The 21888-nt window shown below is 40.6% G+C and overlaps 2 protein-coding genes across 2 annotated transcripts in view; one reads left to right on the forward strand and one right to left on the reverse strand.

Moving 5' to 3' along the window:
• The window catches only part of LOC134662759 (neprilysin-4-like), a 65870-nt gene extending 48880 nt beyond the window's left edge, over positions 1-16990 (forward strand). The window contains exons 3-18 of the mRNA XM_063519046.1: positions 1628-1770; positions 3354-3483; positions 4225-4340; positions 4974-5176; positions 6815-6991; positions 7591-7698; positions 8014-8158; positions 11292-11506; positions 12547-12723; positions 13428-13531; positions 13715-13773; positions 14204-14252; positions 14538-14605; positions 14906-15039; positions 15832-16002; positions 16697-16990. Coding sequence (XP_063375116.1) covers positions 1628-1770; positions 3354-3483; positions 4225-4340; positions 4974-5176; positions 6815-6991; positions 7591-7698; positions 8014-8158; positions 11292-11506; positions 12547-12723; positions 13428-13531; positions 13715-13773; positions 14204-14252; positions 14538-14605; positions 14906-15039; positions 15832-16002; positions 16697-16873 — 2176 coding nt within the window. The 3' untranslated portion in view covers positions 16874-16990. The remainder of the gene's footprint in view (positions 1-1627; positions 1771-3353; positions 3484-4224; positions 4341-4973; positions 5177-6814; positions 6992-7590; positions 7699-8013; positions 8159-11291; positions 11507-12546; positions 12724-13427; positions 13532-13714; positions 13774-14203; positions 14253-14537; positions 14606-14905; positions 15040-15831; positions 16003-16696) is intronic.
• Positions 16991-18586: 1596 nt separating this feature from the next.
• Positions 18587-21888, reverse strand: LOC134662813 (probable U3 small nucleolar RNA-associated protein 11). The gene is made up of 4 exons (XM_063519121.1): positions 21588-21888; positions 20854-20979; positions 19997-20188; positions 18587-18853 (listed from the first exon to the last, which is right to left on the reverse strand). Exons 1-4 carry the CDS (start codon positions 21816-21818, stop codon positions 18644-18646), a joined length of 759 nt encoding a protein of 252 aa, XP_063375191.1. The 5' UTR covers positions 21819-21888; the 3' UTR covers positions 18587-18643.

Here is a 21888-nt window from a genome sequence, read left to right on the forward strand (position 1 = left end):
TTTTGGGGATTTCAAGATTACTTATTCATAATTTTGGTAAAGCTTTTTATACATCTTTGATTATAAGCATGGCAAACAATAGAAATAGCTCAGACAGTGGTTTAAAAAAGTTAATATATATTCAAAACAGGTTGAAAACACGGCAAATTTAGACGTTATAATACCTTTGTGTAGTTAGAACGCTTGGAGGATACAACTAAACGGAGTAGCCATTGACAGGCTTTCCCCTCTGTCGAAAATAGGCGGCCAACGGTCATACACAATGTATGGACTGACGTTTATCTGACATGGCTATTTTTACGTTACGCATACATTTGACGTTCCCCTCCCCCGCAAAAATCAGCAGACTGTTTTGTACAGAAAATTACAGATATGGCGTCTCCGTTTGATTATATCCTCCAAGTTAGAACGTATTGATTTTATAAAAATAAGCGTAGAAGAATTTTGAGATCTGTTTTTCTGGACCTCCATCTACAGTGGCGCCAACTCGTGAGCACAAAAACGGTAGCCCTTATTAAGTGAAAATCGTGCGTAAGATTCACACCAATCACCAAGACCATGGGTCTCCAAACTTTTTTACCTGAGGGCTATATTGCGCCTCAGAATTTTCGCGCGGGCCACCTTCGGCGTCGAGGGGGGGGGGTGTGTATCTGGTTGCTGCTGTTAGGGCTGAACATCTGGAGCCTGGCTCCCGCGGGCCGGATTGGAACGCTGTCGGCGGGCCAGATTGGAACGCTCCGCGGGCCGGGGTTTGGAGAGCCCTGACCAAGACGATTGTCAAAACCGAGAGAAGTTGTTGAATCTAAATCGGCCTCCGGGAATTCTATTGAGTCCTTGTTTTCGGAAGAATGAGTTGCGCGATGACTGTCGGAGATTTGTGAGTGAAGATATGCGTAATGACACGATAATTTGCGAAAATTCTGGGAACGTTAGCGGTCAAAGTAAGCATAAAGGATAAAATTAGGTACAAGGTACCTAATACAAACATACTGGAATACCTTTGATTTACCGAAAACCCGACTATCGGGTATCTTATGATTTCGTTCCCAGGCCGGACGACCCGATAGTCGGGATCGTGGTACTATTGACAGCTTTATATGACGAAATATTTGTGGCCTGGCGCGGATGTCTTGTTTGGCTGGGTGGCAAAGTTACAGTCGCTATCAGATATATCTGAGCGGTCAAGGCGCTCACAAATATCTGAACACGCCTCTATTGTCAAGGCGTTAGAGTGCGTGTTCAGATATATCTGGTGGCGACTGTACTAGTGTACAATAAGGGTGACCGGCCGGTCCGGGTCGCGGCGTCCGAAACTCCGTTTTCTATAGACCACCGATCACCCGTCATAGAAAACGAAGTGTCGGACGCCTCGGCTCGGACCCGGACCGTTCTAGCATGAGTCATCGTTCAAGGATGAGGAGGGTGCTCTATTTTCAATGTGTTTATTTATATACCTAATTATTTAGACGTATGGCATGTATAACAATAATTATATTACGTGAATGATTATTTAATTTAATGCCACAAGTTCCATGTTATAGTATGTCGTTGATTGTATGAGAGCGGTTTTCTGGCGGCTAGATTAATCTGACTATATTTTATTTAAATTGGAAAATGTTTGTTTCAGAGAACGCACAGTACGGTGCTCATCGGTCCTAATCGGAGCCCTAGGAGTATCCCTGATCACCCTCGCAGTGTACACGGCTGTGTTAGTGCTGACGGAGCACTGGAGCCCTAGGCCTTGCGTCAGCGAAGAGTGCGTTGGGACCGGTAAGTACTATTCACCCTTCAATCATCCTTCATCAAACACCCTTCTGCAGGGGACAGAATAAATAATAGTAAAGTCGCCATCAGATATATCGCAGCGGCCAAGGTGTTTACAATATCTGAACAAGCACTCTAACGCCCCCTGACAATAGAGGCGTGCTCAGATATTTGTGAACACCTTGGCTGCTCCGATATATCTGATGGCAACTGTACTACGACGAGTTCACCATACAATAAATGTATAGTCATAGGTATATCATCATGCAACGCATCTGAATAATTAAGAAAACTGCACGCATAATTATCACAAGAATAACAAATTAAATATCCATTAAAATATCCCGCCGGCATTAATAGTGACAGTTTTACAATTATTTCTGACGTAATAATATTCATTTATGCGTTTTTTTCATACCGACGCATCGATCTCCTTTCATTTGAATAATTGATTCCTTTTAAAGCAAAATGATGAGAATAATGCATATACTTGTGTCATCACCAACATAGTTTAATATGAGGCAAAGGCATGGCATCCGAACATCGTCATTTGAACTAGTTTATAATTATTTTAATTCTCAGATTAAATCCACACGCATAGAGAAACTGCGCCATTTTCGCGAGTAAATGATACAATTACATTAATTACAAAAGGATTTTAATATTGCCGGGTCGGAGTTTAATGTAAATATGCATAATTACAGAAATAATGCCACGTGGTTGAATATACTTATCTAGGTGATTCAAAATTGTGACGCCGTACTTATTATGTAAATTAAATCATGTGTTAGGTCCCTAAGTATCTACGTAGTAATATCTACTGCATGCATAAGTAATATTTTTTAAATATTACTACGTAATTAAATAGGTAATGTGAATAATAATAATTCTAAAACTACTACAGATATAGTGCATAATTGTCGTCTATCGTATTTTCTCGGAAACGTTAATATTTGTCGTGCTAATTCTTCAGTCAACCTCAGTACTTTTTGTACCGAGACTGACTTAAATAGCAAGACACGTGCGTACGTCTCCGTGAAAATACGATGGAAAATAATTATGTACTACATCTGTACATAGACATATAGGTTACTTGAAGTAAATAAGTAAACAACACAACAATAATATTTTGTTATATTTTTACCAATTTTTTTTTGTTGTTGCTTAAATGTAATATTTTATAAAAAAAAAGGAATGTGCTAAACTTCCAAAAACAAAACTAAAAATATAATTAACCGTCATTGGGACCATCATTCGACGAAACATGTATAATTCTTCAGCATTATTATTGCAATCGCAATCCAGCGCGGGAACGCTGCCTGCGTATTGGGCACCCTCCCGAGGGCACCAAATTTTGATAGGTATTTTTAATTTTTTAATAATCATTTATTTACAAACAAGATATATACAATGTATTACTAAAATAAATAAAAAACTAGCTTAAATCTAAAATAGGCCCTTTTAATTTTTAGTTTTAGTTATTTTAATTGTAGTTAGTTTTAGTTTTATATTCCTGTCTATGTATTTTAGTAATTTATATTAATAAATCTTTATTCTTCAGCAACATTAATCATCACCTCTTTCCCCAGCATCCCGCGTCATCGCAGCCCTGAACAAAGACGTGGACCCCTGTACAGACTTCTATGAGTTCGCATGCGGTGGCTGGATCAAGAAGAACCCTGTGCCGGAATGGTCCACATCTTGGGACCAGCTAGCAAGGTACGTTCATTGAGAGACCCCCTACAGCTACACTAGCATCTCCCGAGCGTCGGCGTCTAGTCAACTCTGGCTGCAGCTCCACGCAACTGCGCAGCGACGCCGTTTTCCATAGCGCTGACTAGACGCCGACGCTCAAAAGAGGCTTGTGTGGGTGATCTATATAGGCGCTGTATAAGTCTTGTCTTGTTGTTCGCGTGTGGCGGCTGGATCAAGAAGAACCCTGTGCCGGAATGGTCCACATCTTGGGACCAGCTAGCAAGGTACGTTCATTGAGAGACCCCCTACAGCTACACTAGCGTCTCCCGAGCGTCAGCATCTAGTCAACTCTGGCTGCAGCTCGACGCAACTGCGCAGCGACGCCATTTTCCATAGCGCTGAACAAGTCTTGCTTTGTCTTGTCGATCAAGCAGAACCTGTGCCGAAATTGGCAACTTCATGGGACCAGCTGAATTCTCCAAACTCTTACATGCAAGGGCAATGGCTTAAGGATGACTCACGCTAGAACGGTGCGGGTCCAGGCCAAGGCTTCCGACACTTCGCTCTATTCCCAACGGTTAATCGGTGATCGCGTGATGCTTTCTATGCAGCGTTCTATGTTTCGCGTTTAGGTCCATTTAATTTAATTTCCGGAATTTTTTGTAGCACTATAGGCAGAAAAAGAGTTTAACAGGATCAGATCGATTTATAATCAACTGACCTTCTTGACATCTCTGACGGTATTTATAAAGCTCTGGTTTGCAGGTTACGAGAGCGACTAGTGGCAGACCTGCGGGATCTGCTGGAGATGGAAGACGATCCAAACCTACCGCAGAGCGTCCTTAAAGCCAAGGCTTTATACAGAACTTGCATTAATATTGGTGAGTGCTGAGATATACTTATCGTAACTCTAGTTAAGTGCTATGTTATACTTATCGTAACCTTTAGATTTGTTATCCATCTCTTACCTACTTAAGGATGCCTCGCGCTAGGAAGACAGTCTGGGTCCGGGCCGATGTAACGAGTGGTCCTTTAATTTGAGTCGTTTCTGATATGATTTACATACATGATATGAGGTAGGTAGGTTAAATAATTAACCTTTATTTTCCTCTTAATCGGTCTCGTGTGGAAGAATGTATCTCCACTGGAGCACCGGCCGCTGCCAATTTGAAACAAATTATATTCCGTACAACCCCCAAAAGCAAAAAAAAAACTCCCCAAATTAATTTTATTATCCTCGTTCAGGTGTGACCATTGTTTAAATACCTATTGAAGTTATAAGGCTAAATAGTTTCACATATGGAAGAAAAAACTCAGACAAAACCATAATTAATATTGATTCCTATTATATTTGTGGATCATAACTGCATGGACTAGAGTTAGATGGTTTTACGGTTCTTCAAATGCTATAAGTATATAGAGCTTGGACAGGGAAGGACCTATTGAAATTCATCCTCCGTTGAAAGCCCCAATTTTACAGGCCGAAGCTACTAATGTCACATTTCCATTCCCAGATAAACTAGAGGCAGAAGGAATCAAACCAATTCAGAAGATTCTAGAAGAGTTGACCCTCCCTCCACGTCCGCCGAGCGACGCCTCCGCTAATTTCAGCTGGGAGTTAGTGGCGGGGCGGGGGAGAAGAGAAATGGGTCTGAGTGTACTGTTGAGCGTCCAAGTGGCTGAGGACGTCAGGAATACCAGCAGGAACCGGGTCGTGGTGAGTCAAGCTAAGCTTGTTAAGAGCCACCCCACACTAGCGTCTTCCGAGCATCGGCCTCTAGTCAACTCTACTAGCTCGACGCAACGTTGTTGGCGCAACTGCGCAGCGACGCGATTTTCCATAGAGGACTAGAAGCCGACGCTCGGAAGACGCAGGTGTGGGGTGGCCATTAATTGAAAAGGAATTCTTAGATAAAAGTAAAGTAGGTACTTAGTTAACAGAACCGTTACTCAGCGATAAGGGGTATATTATAGACGAAACTCTTAGTACGTTTTTGACTAGTTCGTTGCTATGATATATACAATATATATAATTAGGTACCAATTCGAAAAATGTATCCACTGTATCCTGTTTTTTTTTTACCTTAAAGTAGTTTTTTACGTAAGTAGGCTGTCGTAGACATGATGTGAAATTGGCATGACGGAGTGCTTTCCGAATTAAGTACACGTCACGAAGTATCTTCTGATAAAGATCACTATCAAGAAGTTCTGATTTTTAAACCGCTTTTGAAGTTACCTATACTATAGCAAGCGTCTTGTTACCTAATAATGCCGTAAGAATAAAGATGATAATTTGATATTTTTATCCTATACATTGGAATTAAATTTGGAACGTGGCTAAAGTTTTTTACTGTGGATTTATGGAATAACCCACTTTTAATTAATCCCATCGATGACTCAATTGTTTTTATACCTATATCATATTGTTTCATCCGCAGTGGAAAAATATAGGTATTATATAAGCAGAATAATATTTCCGATCGGCAAGTTTGATAAGGACAATCGGGTTCTGGGAAAACACTGGCTTAGATTTTTTTTGCGGAAATGTTCCCTATAGTAGGTACCTATTACCTACCTTACTAAGTCGATTGAGGATGATCTTTTATAAGACAACTAGCGACCCGCCCCGGCTTCGCACGGGTTAACAAATTATACATAAACCTTCCTCTTTAATCACTCTATCTATTACAAAAAACCGCATCAAAATCCGATGCGTAGTTTTAAAGATCTAAGCATACATAGGGACAGGCAGACAGCGGGAAGCGACTTTGTTTTATACTATGTAGTGATGAAACACACATAGTCACACATAGTTTTGGGGGAGCCCAAAAATTGTAAGTAACATAACTACGTTCGTATTGCGGGTTACAACATTATTGCTTTCCAGCGACGATTATAATCCTTATACAGTCGACGTCAAAGATATGTTAACACTTTTGCACCTTACTCCTTTGTAATATCACGTCACAATTTCTGCTGCTGCGTGTCATGCGTGTGGTATTTCATTCGTTGCAGACTTATCTTGGTCTAACTCTGTCTATTCGTAATAATCTTTTGTATATCAATAGGTATTATTTAACTGCATCAACAATACCTTAGTTCAGCGGTTCTCAATCTTTTTTTTTGACGGAACCCTTTTGGAAAGCGAAATACTTGATGGAACCCTACAATAAAACAATAGTTTTTAGAAGTGTATTTTTTTATTAATAAGCATAATAATTATGCTTATTTTATTATTCTAAATTATTCTAAATTCTTGCGGAACCCCTGCAGGGGTGTCGCGAAACCCTAGGGTTCCGCGGAACACACTTTGAGAATGGCTGCCTTAGTTCATTTCTTAAAAATGTAATTTCAGGTGGAGCAAGTATCTCCAGGCTTCAGCGAGCGCTATCTCCTAGCCCCTGAGCAGTTCGCACACGAGTTAGAACAGTACCACACCTACATCAAGGATATGATCTCCCTGGCTGACCCGCCTACCAACGCGACGGAGTTCGCTGACGATATCGTGGCTTTCAGCAAGAGTTTAGCTAAGGTTAGTGTTCCTGAGCAGTTCGGCCGAGAGTTAGAGCAGTACCACACTTACAGCAGGGAGATGATCTCCCTGGCTGACCCGTCTACCAACGCGACGGAATTCGCTGACGATATCGTGGCTTTCAGCAAGAGTTTAGCTAAGGTTAGTGCTCCTGAGCAGTTCGGCCGAGAGTTAGAGCAGTACCACACTTACATCAAGGAGATGGTCGCGCTAGCTGACCCGCCTACCAACGCGACGTAGTTCGCTGACGATATCGTGGCTTTCAGCAGGAGTTTAGCTAAGATTAGTGTTCCCGCGCAGTCGCTTTTCGGTGAAGGAAAACATTGTGAGGAAACCGGGCTAATCCCAATAAAGTCTAGTTTCCCCTCTGGGTTGGAAGGTCAGATGGCAGTCGCTTTCGTAAAAACTAGTGCCCACGCCAATTCCTGGGATTAGTTGCCAAGCGGACCCCAGGCTTCCACGAGCCGTGGTAAAATGCCGGGACAACGCGAGGAAGGACGATGGAAGAGAGGAACCTTTAGCTGGGGAAGACCCCACATTGACCTTAATGTTGTCTAACCGTTCATAGAAGATTGACTGAATGATCATTGTAATTTCAGATCATGACCCCAGTGGAGGTCCGTAGAAGCGGCACACACTTGTTCCACGAGGTCAGCGTGAAGCAGCTCGTCGAGGGGTCCTCGGGCGGCCCGGCGCAGTGGAAAGATGTAGGTTCTTTAGTCTTTTATATCTTGTAATAAAAAACTAACTCATTTTGTCTGTCAAATTTCATCCAAATCTCATCATTCGCTTGCCCATCGGGGTCGTCACAGCATGTCTTCTTCCTCCATACCTCTCTGTTCTTCGTCTCATTATTCACCTGCTTTCATTTCATATCATCTCTCACACAGTCCATCCAACTTTTCCTTGGTTTTCGTTTCCTCTTTCATCCCCACATCCGTTCCTAATACCTTTCGCACATGACTTTCATAGTTCTGGACTGCATTAGGTACAGTCGATGTTCAACCAATCTCTGGTTTCAGCACGACTGGGAGAAGTACCTAGAGCTGGTATTCACCAACACAAGCGTGGTGTTAGACCAGGACGCGGACCGGGTCATCGTCATGGACCTGCCGTATCTGCAGAAACTGGCCGTGCTTCTGACGGACACCAAACCTGTTATCATTGGTAAGTATTTTACTGAGTAACTATGTATATGCTGACAAACACTCATTGACGTAGAAATAGCGACATGGAAAAGAAATGGAGATGGATAAGACATAGCTACTACTTATTCGAAGAGTAGCTCCGGGCGCCCTGAGGGCCTACCGCGAACCACGTTCGACGTGTTGCCTCCCTGTCCCACTTACGTACGAGTTTACAAGTGCGACAGAGAGGCAACACGTCGAACGTGGTTCGCGGTAGGCCCTCTGTCTCTGTACGTGTACCTACACTCTTGACGACGGTCCGACGAGTGAGCTACTACGAGTTAGCGGTTGTTCGCACTGATGTGATACGACGCCAGAAGGGTCGCTGAAGATAGGAAGGCTTGGCGCGAGCTTTTGAAGGCCCTCTGCACATCTATTAGGGTGTCTTAGGTTAGGTTTTTCATTTTTATGTTCAAATTGGTCGGCAAGTAAGCACCTCTTGCGCATATAAGCAATGACCCTCTACAAACCTAATTATTACCTATACCGTAAAATGGAGTGAGTAGGGTTCGCGGGGAGAGTTGGGTTATGAATGGGGAGAGAAGGGATGAAAGGGGGGTGAGATGGAATTTTAAGGCTACTGCTATAGTTCGTTTTTTTTAGCATTAGAAAGAACTTGAAAGAAGGTAAGCGATTTTGACATGTCTTTTAATTGAAAAACACTTTTTAAATAGTATTTTATGCAACCGTTGTTTAAGAGAGGTCAAAAAAGGCGAGTGGCGTGAGTAACAATTTGAGGCGAAGCCGAAAATTGTTAATAAAGACGCCACGAGTATTTTTTGACTCAGTTAAACAACGTTGTATACAATACTTTTTCTACGACCAAGCACTTACTTACTTTGAAATAAAATCGTAAATTAAACAAATATTTTTAATTCAAGAAGTAGCAAAAATGGAGGGTACGGGCGGGAAAAGAATGAATGAATGAAATTAAAAAAGAAACATGTTTATGGTTCACTTATTTGTCAGAGATGACATTTAAAATAAGGTTGGCAACACAGTATTTCATTCAATATTTTTTAAGTGGTCATTACACGAAGTATTGTAAAATCGCCAAAAAGATACTGCGTGTATGCACAAATTCTTTTTTGGGGCATAGACTAAAGAAGTAAAGACTTGTCTTGACAACTATAAGGTAGGGTTTTAAAGGTGTGTGCACGACCCTTTAAATGACAAATAAAAGTAGTAAAAGTACGGGAGTAGAAAAAATCAATAACTATTACTTATGAAAGCAGAAGACTATAAAAGATCGTATTAGATTCATAACTGTTACATATCTACCGTAACTTATTTATAAAATGTGTTTTTCAATTAAAAGACACATCAAGATTGTTAACCTTATTTCTAATGCTAAAAAACGAACTATACAAAAATAATGTATTCCAATTTAAAATGGAGCTATAGTAATACTCATAATTTAAAAAAATCGATCCAACAGTCTTCCAAAATCACCTTTGTATGAAATTCCATCTTACCCCAATTACGAGGGACTACGGGGTGAGGTGGGATTTCCTGTTTAAAAAGTCCTGTCCTGTTGTCAAAGTTATGAAATGGAACTACCCAAAATAAAATAAAAACTAAAATACAAACGTCCGGAACACTTATTATAATTATACACCATTCAGTTTGCATATGTAAAAATAAAATGTTATCGAGGTTTGAATTTTAGTTTTGCCCCTACTCACTTTAGGTTAGAGAGTGATAAACTAAACAGGTTAAAATTAGTATGAAAATTTCATATTCAATTCAAGTTCCATGAAACGCATTGGTAGGAGCCGGAGTTTAAACCTAGTTTGCTGCACCCCCGGTTTGCTGCACGCCATACCGCTAGGCCATCAGCCTACGAGTTTGACCTAGTATTTGTATTAAAATGTAATAAAATAATTTCACAAAGCGAAGCGAAACGAAATTACCCAATCTACTGTGATCAAATCATATTTTTGTATAGGCATTTGTCAATGGTGCATTGTGTTGAACGCTTCAACATGAAAATCTCGTCATGCACTGTTTGCTGACGGCTATCTCAATTCAGGAGCGGTGCTGACCTGAAAGGTCATCTGACATGTGTGTATTGATGTTACATATGTATTTATTTACCACCATGAATTGAACGTTTTGATGGCTATTAATTTTAAATAAGCTTCATTTTCAATTATAATTTCAACTAAATTGAAGAGGGTGCTTGAAATAAAACCTATCTGACAGACTGCTGTCTTAGTTAAAAATAAATTGGTAATTTTTTTTCACGATACCAGCTAACCTGCAGAAATCTGTATTACCTACAGATACAGGGTGGTCCAAACCATGACGTCCAAAAATTTTTTTTAGATTCCTCACGTCGTGGGCTATCAGAATATACCCCATGTATGTTAGCCGATTTTTCGTAGTTTTCGAGTTATGATTTTTTAAACTTTTAACTTTTGTTATGAAATTCCGGGGTTCCCATACAGGGTGGCTAAAAAACAACTACATTTCCGTTGCCAGGGATGTTTTTGGGATTATAGTGAGAAAATTTTACTATGGGACCAACCCGGAAATCGCGAAAAAAAATTTACCCTTCCATAGAAAATGGACCACAGCCAAAATGTATGAAAGCCAAATTTTTTTTTTCGCGATTTCGGATATTCTGATAGCCCACGACGTGAGGAATCTAAAAAAAATTTTTGGACGTCAAGGTTTGGACCACCCTGTATATTTAAAGGTAAGTCATCAAACATATTTGGCAAGCCAAATATCGACTTCTTAGCTTTATCAGAAGTGTTAAAAAAATAGCGTCACGTCTTCTTCTTCCTCGATTCCTCGTGTCTGAGGGTCGCGGCCACATGAGGTCGTTATTTCGTGCACCAAGGCTCTCCATTCTGCACGATTTTCCGCCTTCCTGATAATAAGCCCCTTTGTGGATCCCTGGCAGGCCTTCTTTACAGTGTCCACCCAGCGGGTTGGTGCATGTCCACTACCCCGTCCTCCATCCACCATGCCAACCATAATGCGCTTTTCAAGGTTGTCCGGCTCCCGTCTGGTAACTTGTCCAAATTAGTTCAGGATCCGCTCAGGATAGCGTCACGTTCACACACTTTTCTGGCCCTCATTAAAAATGTAATACTTAATTTCAGAACGTTTCCTCTGGTGGAGCGTCTTCTCCACCGTGGCCCCGATGACCCTCAGCGCCTTCCGTGACCTTGGCTTCGCGTTCAGCAAAGCCGTGTTCGGGCTGCAGCAGAGAACACCGAGGTGGAAGAGCTGTACGGCTAATGTCAACGCCAACTTTGGAGTGGCGTTGAGCTATCTGTATGTGAAGAGGCATTTTGACCAGACTTCTAGACAGAAGGTAAGGACTATCTTTAGTAACAAAGGTCCTAAATCTTTCTATGTAAGAAGAAACCTTTAAAATAGTAGGAACGTTCAAAAATTTAGAGATTTAAGTATTTGCTGGGGTGGTGACTGTTTGGCTTCAAGTGCAACTTACACAGACGCTTCTCCCAGCTATGGATTAGAATTACCTATCCAAAACAAGAGTCTAATAAGTATCTTGGTTATCTCTCTCAGCCAAAAACTAATCCATAGTATAGTCTACTGGGAATTCTATTTTACGATTATTAATAATAGAGACCCGCCCCGGCTTATACATCCTTCCTCTTGGATCACTCTATCTATTAAAAAAGCGGCCAAGTGCGAGTCGGACTCGCCCATGAAGGGTTCCGTATTTAGGCGATTTATGACGTATAAAAAAAAACTACTTACTAGATCTCGTTCAAACCAATTTTTGGTGGAAGTTTACATGGTAATGTACATCATATATTTTTTTTAGTTTTATCATTCTCTTATTTTAGAAGTTACAGGGGGGGGGACACACATTTTACCACTTTGGAAGTGTCTCTCGCGCAAACTATTCAGTTTAGAAAAAAATGATATTAGAAACCTCAATATCATTTTTGAAGACCTATCCATAGATACCCCACACGTATGGGTTTGATGAAAAAAAAATTTTTGAGTTTCAGTTCGAAGTATGGGGAACCCCAAAAATTTATTGTTTTTTTTCTATTTTTGTGTGAAAATCTTAATGCGGTTCACAGAATACATCTACTTACCAAGTTTTAACAGTATAGTTCTTATAGTTTCGGAGAAAAGTGGCTGTGACATACGGACGGACAGACAGACGGACAGACGGACAGACAGACAGACAGACATGACGAATCTATAAGGGTTCCGTTTTTTGCCATTTGGCTACGGAACCCTAAAAACTGCATCAAAATTCGTTGCGTAGTTTTAAAGATCTAAGCATGCGAGTATATAGGGACAGACAGACAGCGGGAAGCGACTTTGTTTTATACTATGTGATGATAATGATGATTATTCTATGTGTTCCAGGCCATAGAGATGGTAGAAGACGTGCGCTCCGCGTTCGCCGCGGCCGTCAAGGAACTGGACTGGATGGACTCCACCACCAGACTGAAGACCCTCAACAAGCTGAGTGCCATCAGGAATTTTGTGGGCTTCCCGGCCTGGTTGCTCACACACGAGCAGCTAGACAAACATTACAAACATGTGAGTAAAAGAACAGACCTTTAGCCAACTAGGAGCTGCTGGATGGACATCATCAGACAAGATCCTGAAGCTCAGTGTCATCAGGAACTTCGTTCCTTGCCTGGTTGCTCACACATGAGCAACTAGACAAACACTATAAACATATATGTGAGTAAAAGAACAGACCTTTAGCCAACTTCCTAGTTCCCAGCTCCTGCTGGTGGATGGACATGATCAGACTGAAGATCCTGAAGCTCAGTGTCATCAGGAACTTCGTTCCCTGCCTGGTTGCTCACACATGAGCAACTAGACAAATACTACAAACATGTGAGTAAAAGAACAGACCTTTAGCCAACTGTAATGGCCGCCGCTTTCGTAAAAACTGGTGCCTACGTCAATTCTAGGGATTAGGTGTCAAGCGAATGTCAGGCTCCCATGAGCTGTGGACAGAAGGAAGAAGATGATGAGGCCGCCACCACAAGATGCATTTGGCAGCCCGCGAACGATTGAGAACGACGTTTGGCCAAGATCGTAGGGAATTTTTGGTAGCGAGCAGCCTTTGAACGATTAATGGATAAATACTATTGATAGTCAAAAGATGGTCGTCTTTCGACTGAAATGAAGACTATTAAAGCCCCCACTCCCGACACTTTCCCGGCAATTTTTTATATTACCCCAATTTTATAGGGTTTGTATAATACTTATACTACGAATATATTTTTCAGGCGGAAGTGGTACCAGACAACCTTTTTGAGACCTACTTGAAGCTGACGAGGGCTGCCGTCAAGAAATCCTTGGAATCCCTGCGAGAGACGCCCGACAGAGACAGGTATAAAGCGAGCTATGTACGCTTGAATTAGCCAATAGAATAGGTGTGTTTACCATTCTACATTCAGCCGTAATGAAAATAGGTTTGCCATGTCATTTTGCGTTCCTTCATGTTCATACACAGCAAGCATCAACTTGTTGCCTCTTCTTTATTTCGCAAAAAAGTAACCTGTTTTTTTTGTAGATGGGTCGCCACAGCCACAACAGTCAACGCTTTCTACTCGGCCACTCTTAACTCAGTCAGTAAGTGACCTTGAAGCTATTACCATGTACCTACCAACTAAACAGAACGAAATGATATTCTATGAAATAAAGAAAAAAACACTGTCTCGTTTCCAAGAATACGTTCTACAAAATATGTCACTAATTAAAACTACAATCATTTACAGTTGTAGGGCATAATAATTATTTTCCATCGTATTTTCACGGAAACGCACGAACATGTTTTGCTATTTCAGTCAGTCTCGGTACAAAAAGTTCTGAGGTTAACTGAAGTAGCATGATAACGAACGTTGCCGAGAAAGTACGATGGAAAACAATTATGCACTACACCTGTAACTGAAAAGCTTTCTTTGATACACTCAAACGTTTGTTATACCTAATTATGAATATTTTATATTGCAGTAAAATATTTTTTTTTAATATAAATTAACAAGCTTTATTTCCGTTTCAGCGTTCCCTGCTGGAATATTACAACCGCCTTTCTATGGGAATGGAATTGAGTAAGTAAAACGGAAATTAGTTAACCGTGCAGGAGCCCCTGGGCATGCATTATTTAAAGAATCTTGACGTGAAAAAAGAAGTATAACTAGTACAATTGTTTTCCATCGTATTTTCTCTGAAATGTTCGTATTTATCATGCTACTTCAGTCAATGTCAGTATATACTTTTTGTATCGAGACTGACTGAACTAGCAAGCCACGTTTGAACGTTTCCGTGAAAACATGAGGGAAAATAATTATGCACTACATCTGTATCCCTTAGTTAAAATGTGTAATTCTTTTTAGGGCCATCAACTACGGATCGATCGGCGCGATTATGGGTCACGAGGTGACACACGGCTTTGATGATCAAGGTATGGTCCAACACAATTGTCCCATAATACTGGTTCTACTATAAAGTAGGTATGCTTCTATCCGGCAGCACTTTTATCACGTGCCTAAAAAGTGAACACCATCCTCGAAAGTTCTACTCGCATTTGGGTTTTTCATAATTTTCTATTTGTGGTTAAAGCTACGACAAAATTGCTAATGAACAAATTCTTTATCAGTACTCTTTGAATAAAGTTGGTAGCACTTTTAGTTTTAGAACTATACGCAGAGATATATCAATACAACAGAGAAATATCGTTGTACTCTGACGGTTGACATTGCAGGCCGACGCTACGACGAAATGGGCAACCTCAAGCAGTGGTGGTCCGCGGCAACCCTGGAGCACTACCATGGAAGAGTATCCTGTATCATTGACCAGTACAGCAAGTATCATCTGCCGCAGCTGCCTAACTATACGGTAACTTTCTTCCCAGACGGCAAAGGTGACAATCGCTTGAGCTTCGCCATCGAATCGCTTTGTGTCTCTCTATCACTTTTCCATATTGTGACGGTGATAGTTGCGTTTCGTACGCTCCGTAGCGTTAGCGATTGGCATGTTGTCTACGGGGCCTGTACTTCTTCGAAACGGGAGAAGGTTTCATGTCATTTCAATAACAAGTAGGTATTTTCGCTGCTGAGTCATTTTCAGATTAAGTTCTTCCTTTGACTACTAAGTCTTTTAAAGATGTAGATGTTCCAAAAGGCTGCCGTTTTGCCAACTATTGGTTTTGATACTAAACCATTCTGAGATGAGGACGTTCTGCTCGGTGGTTGTTTTACCACCATGTCATTTTGAGACCCCTACGAGTATAGGCTTTCTGCGTTTGTGGTCGTTTTGAGATCTAGTCCTTTAAGTAATTTTAGTGATTCAGTCGTTTTGATAACCCATATTGTTTGTACGGCTTGTAAATAATAAGGGCGCGTGTACACGGTGCCGCCTCCACGCCGCCGCCGCACCTTAGCGCTATGTACACGAGAGGCGTAAAGCCCGCCGCACCTTCGCGCTATGTACACGAGACGCGTGAAACCCGCGGCGGCGGCGCGGCGGCGGGCTATACGAGTCTCGTGTACATAGCGCTAAGGTGCGGCGGCGGCGCGGAGGCGGCACCGTGTACACGCGCCCTAATAGAAGAAACTATCGTAATAATAATCGAGGGTGACATGTCGTTTCACATTTTAGTTCTGCACCTCTAACCTAAGTTATACCCAGGTGCACGGGTTCAACACGCAAGGCGAGAACATCGCCGACAACGGCGGCCTGCGCGCCGCGCTCAACGCCTACCAGCTGTTCACCCGGCGCGAGCCGGCCGCGCGGCGCGACACGCTGCCGGGACTACCGCAGTATAAGCCTGAACAACTCTTCTTTTTAGGGTTCGCACAGGTAAGGACCGCCTTTCAAGACCTGCATTCAAGTGTTCATCAAGAGGGTACCAGGCGTACGAAGGGATACCCTACCCGAATAACCGAAATATAAACCTGAACAGCTCTTCTTTTTAGGGTTTGCACAGGTAAAGACCGCCTTTCAAGACCTGCATTCGTATAGGTAGACTGTTTATGTGTTCATCAAGGTACCAAACGTACGAAGGGATACCCTACCCGAATTACCGAAATATAACCCTGAACAGCTCTTCTTAGAGTTTGCACAGGTTAAGATCTAGACTCAATGCTACTCTACTCACGTAAAGGTAATCTACCGCACAATGAGACACCCTGCATGGTCTAAATATCGCAGTACCTGAACAGACCTGGGGCCGATTGCATAACAAACTACAAGTAATATTACAAGCGGAACTCCTTATTTAATAAGTGAAATTAGAAAAGGAGTTGCGCTTGTAATATTAGTTATAGTTTGTTATGCAATCGGCTCCTGGTCTGCCGCATTATAAACATAAGCAGCTCTTCTTAGGGTTTGTTATTGAATTTTCCCTTGCCCCGAATGTGGGCCCTGTCGGCAAATGAAACCGAGCCTTATAGTAAGAATGATTGCAAAGAGAAGACAGGGAGGGACAAAATAGAACGATTAAAGACTATTCGGCAATACCTTCAATAAGTTAATACTAAACCATTTTTTACAGATCTGGTGCGGGAACTCCACAATAGGCGCCCTAAAATCCAAAATGGTGGAAGGCGTGCACAGTCCCAACAAGATCCGAGTGATAGGGACATTAAGCAACTCTAAAGAGTTCGCGGACGCGTGGCAGTGTCCGCTGGGGTCGCCTATGAACCCGGAACATAAGTGTGTGCTGTGGTGAAACTGTGATGTGGTGCCAAATGGGGTCAATGGGGCGTGGTTTAGTGAAATAGATCCAGTGCTCTACGCTTATTCATAAAATCTGCGTTGCGGAGTTTTAAAAAGTTGGAGAAGTTCTCGGAAACATTCATTTCGGAAATGGAACATTTCTATTTTTATAGAAAAAAACGAGAAGTTTCCGAAATTTTAAAAACGTTCATAATATATCATATTCATAACTATTAGGTACTTATGCTGCTGACAATAATACTTAATCCAGAAATCCATTGTCTAAATATGGCAAGAGCCGCAACGACTTTACAAACTGTATCAATTTACTAAACTTTCGTCTTTACATAATTCGTAAGTTACCGGGAAGTTACCGCCTTAAGCTACGACGCGTATACCTAGTTATGTAGGTTGAAGTCATTTGTACTTATTTTAGGTTATTTTAGTTTTATTATGAAAGTGGGCAGTTGCCTATGTAGATAATCTAGGCAGAAGTACGAGTAAGTTTTGTTACTCAAGAATTTGATACGCAGATAACGTTTCAAATACCTATCAATCATTTGTGAAGTTTTCAAGGACAAAACATTATTTATCTGTTGTGAAAAAGATCGATTATTAATTTCGACAAGATCATGTTTCGGCCGAAGGTTCGGTTTCGGCCAAAATACTGCCGAACCTTTCGTTCGCGCCAAAACTGTTTTTTCGAAGTCATGTTCGACCGAAATTTCGGTTTCGCAATGGAATTCAGGGTTCGGCTACGGCCGAAACTAGAGCAAAACCGAACCTTCCGTTTCGGTTTCGGCAGAAAAACCGGTTTCTTTCTGACACTATTGATAATGTTTAAACTATTTCAATTTCAACTTTTATCACTCTGCGTATCGGACAAGACAATAATATGTGTGATGTTCTGAGCAAATGATTTAATGTAGAAATTATAGAACATATGAATGTGATAATGTTTTATAAGAACCAATAGTTATAAGATTTAGATTGGCACAAATTCTAAGGCTGGAAATATTTTTAAAATGAGATTAAACCTACATTTAATGTATTCGATATTTTAGGAAAAATGTTTATCGAGATAATTTGTAAAAGATTTATTTTGTTGTGTATAAGAGATTTTATACAGATGTGACTAATATTCGAGTTAAAAAAAAACTATCAATAGTGTAGATATTTTTGAACTTGAATTTATGCATATTTGCTGCTGGACTGTAATTAAGTCGAATCAAAAGAAACTTAATTTGACATGGATGTAATATATTGGTCAAATAGGCCTTAGCCAAATTCAGTATTATTAAAAAAGTAGTCTAGTGAAAAGGGTCCAAACTATACTGAGACATGTTTTTGTTGGTCTTTTTTACTAAACTAAGGTGTATTGGGTATTGGGATAACTTCATAAACGGGTATATTTTGGAAATTACAAATAAAACTAGAAGCATTTTCTGATATAGCAACATTATTAAAAATGCCTTGGTAAGCATTGCAGTAGCGTTGGTGCCGCCAAAGTATGAAGTGATCTTTCATTTCACACATAGACAGAGATAATCATACTATCTTTGTCTTACACTTAGCACCCAAAAGAAAAGGATGAGTATAGTTTTCCTGTTTCTTACTATCTGACAAATTGGTTTGACCAACTATATTCATGACTTCCAAAATGATCCCGTTTTCGAAGTAACCCTAATGCTTACTTATATTGTTTATAATAAACAAATACCATGCATTTGAATGACAATTACTATTTATTAAAAAATAAAGACAAAGTTTCGTACATACAGTTTCATTTTTTCCTCACATAAGTAAACTCATACACCGGGGCCGTCTGCTTGGACCCCTGCTGTACCCTCTTGGGCTTGACTTTGCCGGCCGCTAGCACGTGTTTCTTCATCTCCATTTTCTGCTGTATCACTGTCAGCTCTTTCTCTCTGTCTATTCTTTTAGACAGCTCCTTGTATACTTTCTCTTTGTTTCTCTTTAGTTTCACAATTGCCTGAAAAAGGATTTAATATTTTTTTTTTGTCCCGGCATTTTGGCCACGGCTCATGGGAGCCTAGGGACCGCTTGGCAACTAATCCCAGGAATTGGCGTAGGCACTAGTTTTTGCGAAAGCGACTGCCATCTGACCTTCCAACCCAGAGGGTAAACTAGGCCTTATTGGGATTAGTCCGGTTTCCTCACGATGTTTTCCATCACCGAAAAGCGACTGGTAAATATCAAATGATATTTCGTACGTAAGTTCCGAAAAACTTATTGGTACGAGCCGGGGTTTGAACCCGCGACCTCCGGATTGCAAGTCGCACGCTTTTACCGCTAGGCCACCAGCGCTTCCATATCATAATAATAATCGTAATTTACCTAGAGAACTGTTGTATTATGTATGTCGCTCAGTCAGGAAGGAAGAGCTTAACATCTACTCTACCGGCCTTCAAGTAAAGTACAGTCAGCAGCAGAAGTTGCTAAGCGGGCCAGGTGTTCAAAATGATCTTGACGCGATTTTATTGTTAAGGGAATAAGAGCGTGTCTGTTTTGCTGCTGACTGTATGTACTAAGGCAGTTGAAAGCAATTAAAGAACTGGTATGGTCTTCCCGAATAGACGATCTACGCCCCCCGGATCCCTTTGACGTAATTATTGAAAGTCATTATTTAATGATTGTCAGATTATCATTAGTCATTATTATACCTTTAAACGAGCAATTCTTGGTTATTTATTTATTTATATATATATATATATATATATATATATATATATATTTCGGCGATCTTGGAAACGGCTCTAACGATTTCGATGAAATTTGGTATATGGGGGTTTTCGGGGGCGAAAAATCGATCTAGCTAGGTCTTATCTTTGGGAAAACGCTGGTATTTGAGTTTTTATAAGTTTACCGAGCAAAGCTCGGTCTCCCAGATATTTAGTCATAATTGTTAAACCATTAACTTTTCAGGATTTTCGTAAGGTTAGCCTATGGATAGGTTAGATTAGGTTAGGTTAGGCAATCCTGAAAAGTTACGCGTTTCTGAGTTTTACAAACCAAATTATGACTAAAGAAAATGCGGACAAACGATATTATGACTCAAAACTTTATGGGAAATAATAGACTCGCCCCACATTGACCTTATACCAAGATTACCCACCTCCTCATCCACATCCGGCAGCTGTATTTTATCCAGGTCCGCCAGCCGGGGCCGGTTGGTCTTACGACCTAGCAGGGCTGGGTGTGTATCTAACCGCTTGGCTAAGTCGAAGTCTTTCTCCTCATCGGACTCTATGAAGAATGTGTGCGTGTTGTTTGTGGCCTCGGCTATGTCGGTCATGTGGAGTTCTGACTGAAAAGTATAATAGTAGATTGTTAACCAAGGGATAAAATACACTCATTTCAGTTGAGGTCATTTGTGAGGAGTTGTAGGTGAGAGTGCCAATAGTCCTAGACTCAAATGGTGTTTTTCACCTTTTTGTACTTTTCATTACAGAAATGTACTCGCAAATGTGTCTTGCTATTTCAGTCAGTCTCGGTACAAAAAGTACTGGTACCGGTTGACTGAAGTAGCATGACAAATAGGAACATTTCCGAGATAATAAGATGGAAAACAATTAAGCGCTACATCTGTAAACATGTCTGGTATTTAAACTTTATGTACCTATTGGAACTATTAACAATAGTTCCTAATTTAAATAATGAAAAGTACAGTGTAAACACTGTACTTAAAACGGTGAATAACACCATTTGAGTCTAGGACTATACCCTTGTGGAGTGCCCTAGGGTTACACGTGTGATGATAACTCAATTTGGTTTGTAGTGACTCAGTATCAGACGTCTGTACTTCTGCTTCTTCTTGTTATTAGGGACTATATAAGGCTCCACAGCCTATGTTACTACAAATTAATATGGGTCAAATTGCTTTGAATTAATTTGTTGTAAGGTGGGCGTTTGACAGGTTAAATATTCACCTGCATATAAAATTGAACCTTATTTCGTAAACAACAAGCATACCTGCAAGCGGGCAATCCTGCGAGTCTCCATGGTGCGTTTCATGTTGATGTACTTCACATCTTGGCTCTGCATTAGCTTCTCCTGCTCGGCTGTATGCTCTTCTTCCTTCTTCAGCTCATGGTGCTCCTACAAATAAATATATAAAGTTGTAAAAAAATGTTAATACGAATTTTAAATCAAAACAAAACTTAAATTAACCCTTATATTAAAATTATTTTAAACGGGTTTATCACATATTATTAAGTTGAATAAATGCTCGACATGTTGTAATCCAATTTTCGAGGATCTTCTTCATGGAGCACCACCTTGACTGGTTAAGAGTGCGACGTAATATGTAAGTGCTGTATTTTTTTCCTTATTTTCTCGTAATGCATGTTAATTATAAGATGTAATTTTTTTTTTAAAGATGTGTCCCGCTGGGTTTGTTGGCCGTCCCATATTGGGATACCCTCCTCCAATTGAGGGGGGATTTAAATCTTCTCGAGGCAGAGGTGCAGGGTTGGAGCCGGTGTAGCTTTATTTGACGTTCATAAGACTTATGATTTTAGATCACATATGAATTGGGCCAAAAATCTAAGAAGTCTACTTTTATTTACTTTGGTGACTGTATTCAGGCTGTGTTAGTGCATTTTAGTGTAACTGTTCTACAAAACAGTAGCAACAACTCATTAAACTATAAAATGTTCACAAAAATAACCTCATGAAACTAGTCATAATTTTAAACGTACACTTACCCCATTTTTGATCCTAGAATTAATCATATGAAAGTAGAACTCATCAGGATTCTTATCCAACGTCCTTTTTCGGAGCAATTTAAGCGTTTTGCCCTTGTCATGATAATCTTTAGCTCGTTTCTTGTAGTCTGTTTTCTTCTCGAGAAGACCTAGGTGCTTCCTAGCCTCCGGCTGATGACGCTCTCTGTGGGTCTTCTGGTGGGCCTTAGAGGCCTTTTTCCAAGATGACATGTTAAATAATGTATTTTTTATTTAAATAAATACATACAAAGTAAAATAAACACCACGATACACGTGAGTG

The sequence above is a fragment of the Cydia amplana genome, chromosome 3 (genome assembly GCF_948474715.1).
Source record: "Cydia amplana chromosome 3, ilCydAmpl1.1, whole genome shotgun sequence".
Taxonomy (NCBI): domain Eukaryota; kingdom Metazoa; phylum Arthropoda; class Insecta; order Lepidoptera; family Tortricidae; genus Cydia; species Cydia amplana.

Coding starts and splice junctions, on each gene's coding strand:
- LOC134662813 (XM_063519121.1), bottom strand. CDS start 21,818: ATGTCATCTTGGAAAAAGGCCTCTAAGGCCCACCAGAAGACCCACAGA. Junction 20,980..21,587: donor ATTCTAGGATCAAAAATGGG/GTAAGTGTACGT, acceptor ATTTATTTGTAG/GAGCACCATGAGCTGAAGAA. Junction 18,854..19,996: donor TGCCGGATGTGGATGAGGAG/GTGGGTAATCTT, acceptor ATCCTTTTTCAG/GCAATTGTGAAACTAAAGAG.